Source organism: Microcaecilia unicolor, chromosome 5, assembly GCF_901765095.1.
Source record: "Microcaecilia unicolor chromosome 5, aMicUni1.1, whole genome shotgun sequence".
Lineage (NCBI taxonomy): Eukaryota > Metazoa > Chordata > Amphibia > Gymnophiona > Siphonopidae > Microcaecilia > Microcaecilia unicolor.
Genome location: NC_044035.1, coordinates 119,754,605 through 119,766,789, shown reverse-complemented (window position 1 = coordinate 119,766,789; position 12,185 = coordinate 119,754,605). Strand labels below are relative to the sequence as shown.

The following is a 12,185-nucleotide window of genomic DNA, read 5'->3' as shown; positions in this document are numbered from 1 at the left end:
GATTTGAGAGGGCTCAACTGTTATACCATTCTCTGGTGGTCGAATCCACTTTCAAGCAAGCTAGGAGCTCCAGGACTTATGCCTTTGGCACCCCCAGGTAAAGATGCCAGGACACTAGACTCATTTGGGAGGAAGATATTTCAGGCCTCAATGCTGGTTTATGTTTGTTTATTAAAATGCTTGATATCCCACTATTTCTGAGTGCGGGTCGTAGTGGCTAACAAAACAATACCAAATTTATATATAAAATAGAAAGAACACCAAAATAAAATAGGAGCAAAAGACCAGTCAACAAGAGTCATTTATACATACTCTATGTATCAAGGAGGTACATACTCTATAGGGATCAAGGAGGCCTAGGCATAATCAAGGAGGTACATACTCTATAGGGATCAAGGAGGCCTAGGCACATGTACTGAGGAAACAGACAAACCACATGAAACCCTAAAACATCATGGTGGAGGCATGAAAGCCCTTTCAAAAAAAAAAAAAAGTTCTGATCGGATGTAGGGGGGAAGTGAGTTCCAGTGTGAAGGTGCAAGAAAATAAAAAGCAGAAGAACCAGTGGATTTATAATGTGCACTCCTGGAAGAAGGGAGAATCTAGTGAGCGAAGGGCACGAGAGGGGGTATAGGGTTTTACTACAGAAGCAAGGTATACTGGTGAACCAAGTTGTTGTGCTTTATGAATTAAACATAAAATCTTAAACATCTGAATTGTACTGGAGAAAGAGGGGAGTGATGTCATATTTTCGAGCCTTACACAAAAAGTGAGCTGCAGAATTATGTAATGTTTGTAATCTACAAACAAGAGAAGATGAAATTCCACAAAAAACTGAATTACAGTAATTGAGGCGTGAGTTAACAAAAGCACATATAAGAGTGTGAAAAGAAGTAGAATCTAGGAATTGTCTAATAGGAGATGACGTAACAGTAGAATTCATTTTTAATAATAGTGTCTTGAGAATCAAAGGGGAGTCTGAAATCGATGATGACACTCGCATCCAGTCCTATCAGCTCTACACGAGCCTTTACTCACAGTCTTTGGCCTGCAGTACACTCAGTCTCATGGATACGCTCCCACAGAAGCAGGCTGCAGAGCTTCGCCTTGTGCCGGTCTTAGCAATTGCGGGGCCCTGTGCAGACCAGTTCGGTGCCCCGCCCCTTGTTGACAACATGTGTGTTAAACATTTTTTTTTCAAATAAAGACAAATCAAGCAAAACTTGTACAGAAAAACTAATTCAAATATGTAAAATGCTATCATAGGAAACCTTTGGGTTTTAAAAGCAAAACCATGTGCATGTAAGGACTCAATAAATGAATTACAACAAATCCCCTTAATATGTAATACTTGGTAGCAATAATGAAACAGTGATTGAATATTCAGATAGCAAGCAGCCTGAGCCAACAGATTTATTTTCCACTGGATGTAATTAACTTTGTATGAACTTGGCTTCTAATAGTGTTCTGAACTGGACAATGTTGGCACATTTAGCCACACCCCGTTTACCAGCTATGGCGCATAAAAACATTAATCATTGAAAATATTACTCCAGTACAGAAGAAAAAGAACTTTTTTTTTCATTATAAATAATTTCTGTAAACTGTTACAGCTCCAGTATACCCAAATTGAAACTAACCAAATTAGCATACAGACTCTGCATGCAGCACAATACCAGAAAAACAGAAAGAAACACATTGCTATATATTGCAAAATAAGACAGCAGATGTAAATTCTCAAATTGGACATATTCCAAACACTAAAATGAAAATAAAATGTTTTTTTCTACCTTGTCTGGTGACTTCTGTTTTTTCTGATCATGTTGGTCCTAGTCTCTGAGTCTGCTGCTCTCTATCTGTTCCCTTAATTCCATTTCCAAGGCTTCCTTTCCATTTATTTCTTTACTTTCCTCCTTTCTTCTTCATTTCTTGCCCTACACCCATGGGTAAAATCTGGGTCCTCTGCGGACTTGACTGGAGGAGGTATAGAGTGGATCCACCTTTTGCCTTTTTTCTCCATCTGTATGCAGTTTTTCTCCTCTTTTCCCTCCCTCATCTCTGACAGTATGCATCTCCTTTCTCTTTCTTCCCTCTCCTCTATCCATATGCATCTCCTTCCTCTCTCTCCTCTATCCGTGTCCAGCATTTCTGCTCTCCCCCCTCCATCCATGTCCAGCATTTCTCCTCTCCTCCCCTCCATCCATCCATCCATGTTCATCTCTCTTCCCTTCCCTCCATCCATGTCCAGAATTTCTCCTCTCCCCTAAATCCATGTGCATCTCTTCCTCTGTCTTCCCTCCTCTCCATCCATGTCCAGCATTTCTCCTCTCTCTCCTCCCCTCCCCTCCATCCATGTTCATCTCACTTCCTCTCTCTTCCCTCTCCTCCATCCATGTCCAGTATTTCAACTGTCTCCCCTCCCCTCCTTCCATGTGCATCTCCTTCCTCTGTCTTCCCTCCCCTCCATCCATGTCCAGCATTTCTCCTCTCCCCCTCCATCCATGGTCATCTACTTCCTCTGTCTTCCCTCCCCTCCACATTTCTTCTCTCTTCCATGCCCAGCACTTCTCCTCTCTCGCCTCCCCTCCATCCATGTGCATCTCCTTCCTATCTTCCCTCTCCTCCATCCATGTGCTTGAGTTTTTAGACTTTGTAAGATTTTAATCATGCCAGTGTTCATTTTCATTCAAACATAAATATAGAATCATTTTTTATTTGAAAATGTTGCGGAGAAATTATGTGGCACTACGCTGCATTTTTAATAACTGTATTTCCACAGCTACAGAAAAGAAAGAACCTTTCTTACACAGTGTGTTGACACTAAAATGTTAGCTGGTAGCAAAATTGGTTTTATATTACTTTTGTTTAAAATGTTATTTAGCCATTTACCATTTTATACTGCCTTTTCATATGATATAGATTTATTTGTTTATCAATTCCAATTCTGTATAAATTGTTACAGTTTGAAAAAGATTAGGAGAAGTTTAAAGTAAATGTAGAAGAAGAGATTTGACTTGTATTATTCTTCTGCACTTCCTGTGTACATTTAAATGCATAGTATTTAAAAATTGTTTAGAAGATGATATCTCACTCTTGGAGGCAGAAACTTGTTAGTCTGAGAAAAAACTTTTTCTGGTCTAAACTATGTGTGATGTTGGGGATAAGGACATTTTCTACAATAATGGACTTTACGTTTCTTTGATTTTGTGTTGGAAGTGTCATCGGATACCCTACTCTTCTGCTTCAAACATAGTTGTGAAAGCAAATTAGTCTAATTCTGTAGTTCGATTTAAAGAACATGGTATATGGGATATTTTTGGGGTTCTGAGGGCTGTTTAGTTGAAAATGGAAAAAAAATGCTGCTTATTGTCCTTCACCCACAGCTTAAGCATGGTGGTGCCCCCACAACAATCTTAAATAAAAAAAGAAAAAGGGAATAGATGTTTCCACAGCAGTCTGACAAACCAACACAGGGTGGAAGGGGAAAAAATCCAAGAACTCTAGAAGTCCAATTATAAAAAGTTTATTCTCCAGTAAGTAAAGCATAAAAAGTCCAGACCCAACATAGGCCATGATTCGGCAATAAGCCACCTTCAGGGGTCATAACTTTAATTGATTGCAAACTATTAAAAGAGAAAAACCTTAATGCCAGCGGTAAAAGTTAACACTAACACAACACAGTGTGTGAACAGTAGCGTAGCCAGGTTAAGGACATGGGGGAGCAGAGAGTGGACCGCCAATGGTGCCTGCACGTATTTTAAACATGACAGATCGTATGAAAAATAGACGCAGGCGCAGTTGGAAGTCCATTTGGGGGAGCGGCTGCTCCCCTGACGACCCACCTAGCTACACCTCTGCATGAGAGCCAGAAAGACTTGTGGGTGCCCTCACAATTTCATATACTATATTCTCCGAGGACAAGCAGGCTGCTTGTTCTCACTGATGAGGGTGACGTCCACGGCAGCCCCTCCAATCGGAATCTTCACTAGCAAAGTCCTTTGCTAGACCTCGCGCGCCCGCGCGCACCACGCATGCGCGGCCGTCTTCCCGCCCGAAACCGGCTGGAGCCGGCCAGTCTTCTTTCGTCCGCACTCGGTACGGCTGTGTTTTTGCCGTGTCGAGCCCCGGAGAGTCGACCTCGCGCGTCCGTTGTTCAAATCGACGTGTTTTTTTCTTCGGAAAAGTTTAAATTCGTTCGGAAAGTGCTCCGCAAACCCCCTTGGGTTTCGTTTGCCCCTTCCCGTACTTCCAGTCTTTGCCCCGATAAGTTTTCTTTCGTCATCGGGGTAGGCCTCTTTTCGGCCTTGGTCGAGATTTTTTCTCCCTCAAAGTTTTGGTGCTCAAATTCGTCATTTCGGATTTTGATTTCGCCGGCATGATTTTTCCGCCCATGACATCGAAGCCTTCCAGCGGCTTCAAGAAGTGCACCCAGTGCGCCCGGGTAATCTCGCTCACTGATAGACACTCTTCGTGTCTTCAGTGTCTGGGGGCCGAGCACCGTCCTCAGAATTGTAGCCTGTGTTCCCTGTTACAAAGGCGGACTCAGGTAGCGAGATTGGCCCAGTGGAACGTTTTGTTCTCGGGCTCTTCGTCGGCATCGGCACCGGGGTCATCGAGTGCATCGATGTCGTCAGCGTCCAGACCTTCATCCTCGGCCGCCAGTGCATCGAGTGCATCGAGGCATTGGCCCTCTGCATCGGCGCCGAGACATCGGATAGCTGCATCGGCGTCGGTGGTACCGGGACCTCGTCTGCTGATGTCGTCGGACGGTGGTGCATCGTCAGGAGTGCAGGTGAGGGCTGTCCTTTCCCTTGCTGGTGGCGGTGAGCCTTCGGGTGGGTCTCCCCCTACCCTGAGGGCTCCTGCGGTACAGCCCCCCCGGGATCGACCTGCTTCGACCTCGGCCCCGAGGAAGCGACGGATGGATTCTACGTCCTTCTCGTCGGTGCCGGGGAGCTCCGGTGACATGCTTCGGAAGAAGTCGAAGAAGCATCGACACCGGTCTCCTCCCCCCGCGTCGGCACCGAGAGCTCTGGGTCGCCGAGGGAGTCGGCACCCAGCAGGCATCGGCACCGAGAGGACCGCTCACCCTCTGTTCAGGAGGTGTCGATGCGCTCCACTCTGGACAGCCCGGAACAGCCTCCACGCCCGGAACAGGTTCTGACGTCGACGCCTGCATCGGCCTCCATGCCTTTCTCTGCAGCCGCTCTGAACGAGAGCCTCCGGGCCGTTCTCCCAGAGATTCTGGGAGAGCTGTTGCGCCCTACCCCTCCGGTACCGACGAGTGTGGCGCCGGCTGGCCCATCGCCCGGGGTGAGGTCCCCGACGTCGGTACCGCGTGCGGTGCCGACTGCGGCCACCTCCCAGGAGGGCTCCCCGACTACGTCGGCGGAGGGAGCTTCGCCGATGCGGGCGAGGGAGTCTACCTCTCGACGCCCCCATCGTGGACGTGGCTCCACGGAGTCGAGCCGGGCAAGGTTGCAGACACAGGTCCGTGAACTTGTGTCTGACACCGAGGGTGAGGCCTCGTGGGAAGAGGAAGAAGACCCCAGATATTTCTCTGACGAGGAGTCTGAGGGTCTTCCTTCCGATCCCACTCCCTCTCCTGAGAGACCGCTTTCTCCTCCCGAGAGTCTGTCTTTTGCTTCCTTTGTCCGGGAGATGTCTACGGCCATCCCCTTCCCGGTGGTTGTGGAGGACGAGCCCAGGGCTGAAATGTTTGAGCTCCTGGACTATCCTTCTCCACCTAACGAAGCGTCCACTGTTCCCTTGCACCATGTCCTGAAAAAGACATTGCTTGCGAACTGGACCAAGCCACTAAGTAATCCCCACATCCCCAAGAAGATTGAGTCCCAGTACCGGATCCATGGGGACCCAGAGCTGATGCGCACTCAGTTGCCTCACGACTCTGGAGTTGTGGATCTGGCCCTAAAGAAGGCTAAGAGTTCTAGGGAGCATGCTTCGGCGCCCCCGGGCAAAGACTCTAGAACCTTAGACTCCTTTGGGAGGAAGGCCTACCATTCCTCTATGCTCGTGGCCAAAATCCAGTCTTACCAGCTCTACACGAGCATACACATGCGGAATAATGTGCGGCAGTTGGCGGGCTTGGTTGATGCTCTCCCCCCTGAGCAAGCCAAGCCTTTTCAGGAGGTGGTCAGGCAGCTGAAGGCGTGCAGAAAATTCCTGGCCAGAGGGGTGTATGACACCTTTGATGTTGCGTCCAGGGCCGCTGCTCAAGGTGTGGTGATGCGCAGGTTCTCATGGCTGCGTGCCTCCGACCTGGAGAATAGACTCCAGCAGCGGATTGCGGACTCGCCTTGCCGTGCGGACAATATTTTTGGAGAGAAGGTCGAGCAGGTGGTAGAGCATCTCCACCAGCGGGATACCGCATTCGACAAGTTCTCCCGCCGGCAGCCTTCAGCATCTACCTCTACAGGTAGAAGATTTTTTGGGGGAAGGAGGACTGTTCCCTACTCTCCTGGCAAGCGTAGGTACAATCCTCCTTCTCGACAGCCTGCGGCCCAGGCTAAGCCCCAGCGCGCTCGCTCTCGTCAGCAGCGTGCGCCTCAGCAAGGCCCCGCGGCTCCCCAGCAAAAGCAAGGGGCGAGCTTTTGACTGGCTCCAGCAGAGCATAGCCGACATCCAAGTGTCAGTGCCGGGCGACCTGCCAGTCGGAGGGAGGTTGAAAGCTTTTCACCAAAGGTGGCCTCTCATAACCTCCGATCAGTGGGTTCTCCAAATAGTCCGGCAAGGATACACCCTCAATTTGGCCTCAAAACCTCCAAATTGTCCACCGGGAGCTCAGTCTTACAGCTTCCAGCACAAGCAGGTACTTGCAGAGGAACTCTCCGCCCTTCTCAGCGCCAATGCGGTCGAGCCCGTGCCATCCGGGCAAGAAGGGCTGGGATTCTATTCCAGGTACTTCCTTGTGGAAAAGAAAACAGGGGGGATGTGTCCCATCCTAGACCTAAGGGCCCTGAACAAATATCTGGTCAAAGAAAAGTTCAGGATGCTTTCCCTGGGCACCCTACTTCCCATGATTCAGGAAAACGATTGGCTATGCTCTCTGGACTTGAAGGATGCCTACACACACATCCCGATACTGCCAGCTCACAGACAGTATCTGCGATTTCAGCTGGGCACACGTCACTTCCAGTACTGTGTGCTACCCTTTGGGCTCGCCTCTGCGCCCAGGGTGTTCACAAAGTGCCTGGCTGTAGTAGCAGCGGCACTTCGCAGGCTGGGGGTGCACGTGTTCCCATATCTCGACGATTGGCTGGTGAAGAACACGTCCGAGGCAGGAGCCCTGCAGTCCATGCAGATGACTATTCGCCTCCTGGAGCTACTGGGGTTTGTGATAAATTACCCAAAGTCCCATCTTCTCCCAGCACAGAGACTCGAATTCATAGGAGCTCTGCTGGATTCTCGGACGGCTCGCGCCTATCTCCCAGAGACGAGAGCCAACAACTTGTTGTCCCTCGTCTCGCGGGTGCGAACGTCCCAGCAGATCACAGCTCGGCAGATGTTGAGATTGCTGGGCCACATGGCCTCCACAGTTCATGTGACTCCCATGGCCCGCCTTCACATGAGATCTGCTCAATGGACCCTAGCTTCTCAGTGGTTTCAGGCTGCTGGGGATCTAGAAGACGTGATCCACCTGTCCACGAGTTTTCTCGAATCCCTGTATTGGTGGACGATTTGGTCCAATTTGACTCTGGGACGTCCTTTCCAAATTCCTCAGCCACAAAAAGTGCTGACCACGGATGCGTCTCTCCTGGGATGGGGAGCTCATGTCGATGGGCTTCACACCCAAGGAAGCTGGTCCCTCCAGGAACGCGGTCTACAGATCAATCTCCTGGAGTTGCGAGCGATCTGGAACGCTCTGAAGGCTTTCAGAGATCGGCTGTCCCACCAAATTATCCAAATTCAGACAGACAACCAGGTTGCCATGTACTATGTCAACAAGCAGGGGGGCACCGGATCTCGCCCCCTGTGTCAGGAAGCCGTCAGCATGTGGCTCTGGGCTCGCCGTCACGGCATGGGGCTCCAAGCCACATATCTGGCAGGCGTAAACAACAGTCTGGCCGACAGACTGAGCAGGATTATGCAACCTCACGAGTGGTCGCTCAACTCCCGAGTGGTGCGCCAGATCTTCCAAGCGTGGGGCACCCCCTTGGTGGATCTCTTCGCATCTCGAGCGAACCACAAAGTCCCTCAGTTCTGTTCCAGGCTTCAGGCCCCCGGCAGACTGGCATCGGATGCCTTCCTCCTGGATTGGGGGGAGGGCCTGCTGTATGCTTATCCTCCCATTCCTCTGGTGGGGAAGACTTTGTTGAAACTCAAGCAAGACCGAGGCACCATGATTCTGATTGCTCCTTTTTGGCCGCGTCAGATCTGGTTCCCTCTTCTTCTGGAGTTATCCTCCGAAGAACCGTGGAGATTGGAGTGTTTTCCGACCCTCATCACGCAGGACGAAGGGGCTCTTCTGCATCCCAGCCTCCGGTCCCTGGCTCTCACGGCCTGGATATTGAGAGCGTAGACTTTGCCTCTTTGGGCCTGTCAGAGGGTGTCTCCCGTATCTTGCTTGCTTCCAGGAAAGATTCCACTAAGAGGAGTTACTTCTTTCTATGGAGGAGGTTTGCCGTCTGGTGTGACAGCAAGGCCCTAGCTCCTCGCTCTTGTCCTACACAGACCCTGCTTGAATACCTTCTGCACTTGTCTGAGTCTGGTCTCAAGACCAACTCTGTAAGAGTTCACCTTAGTGCAATCAGTGCATACCATTACCATGTGGAAGGTAAGCCGATCTCAGGACAGCCTTTAGTTGTTCGCTTCATGAGAGGTTTGCTTTTGTCAAAGCCCCCTGTCAAGCCTCCTACAGTGTCATGGGATCTCAATGTCGTTCTCACCCAGCTGATGAAACCTCCTTTTGAGCCACTGAATTCCTGCCATCTGAAGTACTTGACCCGGAAGGTCATTTTCTTGGTGGCAGTTACTTAAGCTCGTAGAGTCAGTGAGCTTCAGGCCCTGGTAGCCCAGGCCCCTTACACCAAATTTCATCATAACAGAGTAGTCCTCCGCACTCACCCTAAGTTCTTGCCAAAGGTCGTGTCGGAGTTCCATCTGAACCAGTCAATTGTCTTGCCAACATTCTTTCCCCGTCCTCATTCCTGCCCTGCTGAACGTCAGCTGCACACATTGGACTGCAAGAGAGCATTGGCCTTCTATCTGGAGCGGACACAGCCCCACAGACAGTCCGCCCAATTGTTTGTTTCTTTTGATCCCAATAGGAGGGGAGTGGCTGTAGGGAAACGCACCATATCCAATTGGCTAGCAGATTGCATTTCCTTCACTTACGCCCAGGCGGGGCTGGCTCTTGAGGGTCATGTCACGGCTCATAATGTTAGAGCCATGGCTGCGTCGGTAGCCCACTTGAAGTCAGCCTCCATTGAAGAAATTTGCAAAGCTGCGACGTGGTCATCTGTCCACACATTCACATCTCATTACTGCCTGCAGCAGGATACCCGACGCGACAGTCGGTTCGGGCAGTCAGTTCTTCAGAACCTGTTTGGGCTTTAGGATCCAACTCCACCCCCCGAGGGCCCTGTTTGTTCTGTTCCAGGCTGCACTCTCAGTTAGTTGGTAAATTTTTTAGGTCAATCTCAGTTATGTCCTCGCCGTTGCGAGGCCCAATTGACCATGGTTGTTGTTTTGAGTGAGCCTGGGGGCTAGGGATACCCCATCAGTGAGAACAAGCAGCCTGCTTGTCCTCGGAGAAAGCGAATGCTACATACCTGTAGAAGGTATTCTCCGAGGACAGCAGGCTGATTGTTCTCACAAACCCGCCCGCCTCCCCTTTGGAGTTGAGTCTTCCCTTGTTTCTCTTTTGCTACATACGAGACTGGCCGGCTCGAGCCGGTTTCGGGCGGGAAGACGGCCGCGCATGCGCGGTGCGCGCGGGCGCGCGAGGACTAGCAAAGGACTTTGCTAGTGAAGATTCCGATTGGAGGGGCTGCTGTGGACGTCACCCTCATCAGTGAGAACAATCAGCCTGCTGTCCTCGGAGAATACCTTCTACAGGTATGTAGCATTCGCTTTGTGTCATGATAATCTCTATGCAGTAAAATCATAGTTTATTTTTTATTTACTGTGTAGGTTCTTTATCTCACTCTGAATGTAGCAGTTCTAGCTTAACAACGCCACCACAGTCACCACTTAACTTGGAAACCTCATCATTTGCCAGCAGCCAATCACAGAATTCCATCTCTACAATGCCTAGAATTTCTGTTAGCCCTGTTCCAACTGGAGAGCATAGGAAAGACAGGTGAGCTATTGATATATTTTTACAACTTGTCCTTATTGTCTATGTAGTGAATCTGTTTCTTCTTCGTCTGAGCTGTTGCAAATCTTTAGATGTGTTTACAGCTGTGAGTTATAGCATTTTATAAAATTAAAATGTTCAGTTGCATATCCTGCACAATACAGTTTCACTAACATAAGGACACACATTTGTTCAGGCATTCTGTGTTTTGATGAGACCCAGAGCTGTGTTAATGCCACTAGCTTGCTGTGCCATAAAAATTGCTGTAGCCCCTATATATATTTGTATTGCTCAGTACAGTTATCAAATAAGATATTGTTCAATTGTTACAAATCAAATCCTTCAAATTATTTTAAAATATCCAGGTTGATGTTGCTTAGATCTGGAAGTTCCCATCATCCAATTAGTCACCATGCCATGCATGAGCTCCAGTCTGAAGGTTCCTATTAAGACTTCCTTTCTAGGAGGGCGGGCCCAGAGACACTGTGCAGGAGACCTGGGTTCAGTTCCTAGGTGTGTGGTACACTTCCCCAGGCTTACACGAGATTCTACAAAGACACTGTTCATTGCCCCTGAGATGAGGGAATCATAGTCATAGTTCAATGGTGGCCTCTGCTAGCAAGACTTAGGGAGTGCTGCCTGTGGGCCCTGGCCATGGACTGCCTTTTTTATTGTTGGGCTGAGTAGAGTGTATTAAAACCAGGGAGAAACTCCAGGTGATTGCAGATGAAAGCTTATGGCTTGTGGTGATGTCTAGAGGAGACTGTTTCCAGTTGTGCATTTGTGTGTATTGTATACATATGTGTGTGTGTGTGTATATATATATATATATATATATATACACACACACACCTCTACCTTACCTATATGTGGAATACCTTTTCTCTCCAAGTCTTTACGTCATGTCTTCTGCATCTTTCAGATACTGTATCTGTTCCGCAATAAATCTTTTCTGAGAATCCCTGTGGCTCCTAGGCATAGGTTCTCTTCACTAAGGAGTTTGAGGTTGGCCTGATGTAAGATTATCCTTTTCCAGCAATATTGCGCTCCTTGTGCTGTCGTACTAAACATGCTTTGATATTTTCCTCAACAAGGAGAGTTTGCATGATTATTATATAATACGGTGGAACCCCGTTATAACGCAATGTTTGGGATCCATAAAATTTAATTGGGTTAAATGCGGGGTTGCGTTATATCGGAGTCATTTGAAAATGAAAACAAATGAAGCAAAAATTGATCTGTTGCAAAACATTTATTTGCCACAAACCTAGGCATACACACTGTTGAACTACTGTATATATAGAACATTATTAAAGCATTATTATACAGTACTAGTACAGGAACTTATCCAGTGTGGTCTTTTTTCTTAAAACAAACTATTTGCTTCTTGCAAAATCAAGAATGTTTTGTAGCTGTAAAAAATTGATGCTGTCCACATCCTGAGTTTCTAGCCATTGCAAACTTGCCTCAAGATGTTGTATAGCCTTTGAAACTTTAGGTGGAGGAGCAGGAGGAACATTGTCATCTTCTTCCTCATCATCAGCATTGCCTTTTGATGGCATGACTTTTCGCTGCACATTTGCCACAGTTTCTTCATAACTACTACTACTACTACTTAGCATTTCTATAGCGCTGTACAAGTTTAAACACGGGGAGGGACAGTCCCTGCTCAAGAGAGCTTACAATCTAAGTCACATGCTCGTAAGTGGGACACTCATTATCAATTGAAACCCAGTTCAGGATATCATTATGTACATGTTGGAATTTTTTTAATGCCTCTTCAGCAAACACATCCTCTGGAGAAAAGCCAAAAAGATTTCCTCATGGTCATCATCATATTTCTTTTCAGTTGTCAACGAGGGAATAC

The 12,185-nt window shown here is 48.2% G+C and overlaps 1 protein-coding gene across 1 annotated transcript in view; it reads left to right on the top strand.

Moving 5' to 3' along the window:
• The window catches only part of DLG5 (discs large MAGUK scaffold protein 5), a 298,386-nt gene that overhangs the window by 210,514 nt on the left and 75,687 nt on the right, over positions 1–12,185 (top strand). Inside the window, 1 exon segment of the mRNA XM_030203236.1 lies at positions 10,153–10,321. Within this exon segment, the coding sequence (XP_030059096.1) occupies positions 10,153–10,321 (169 nt within the window).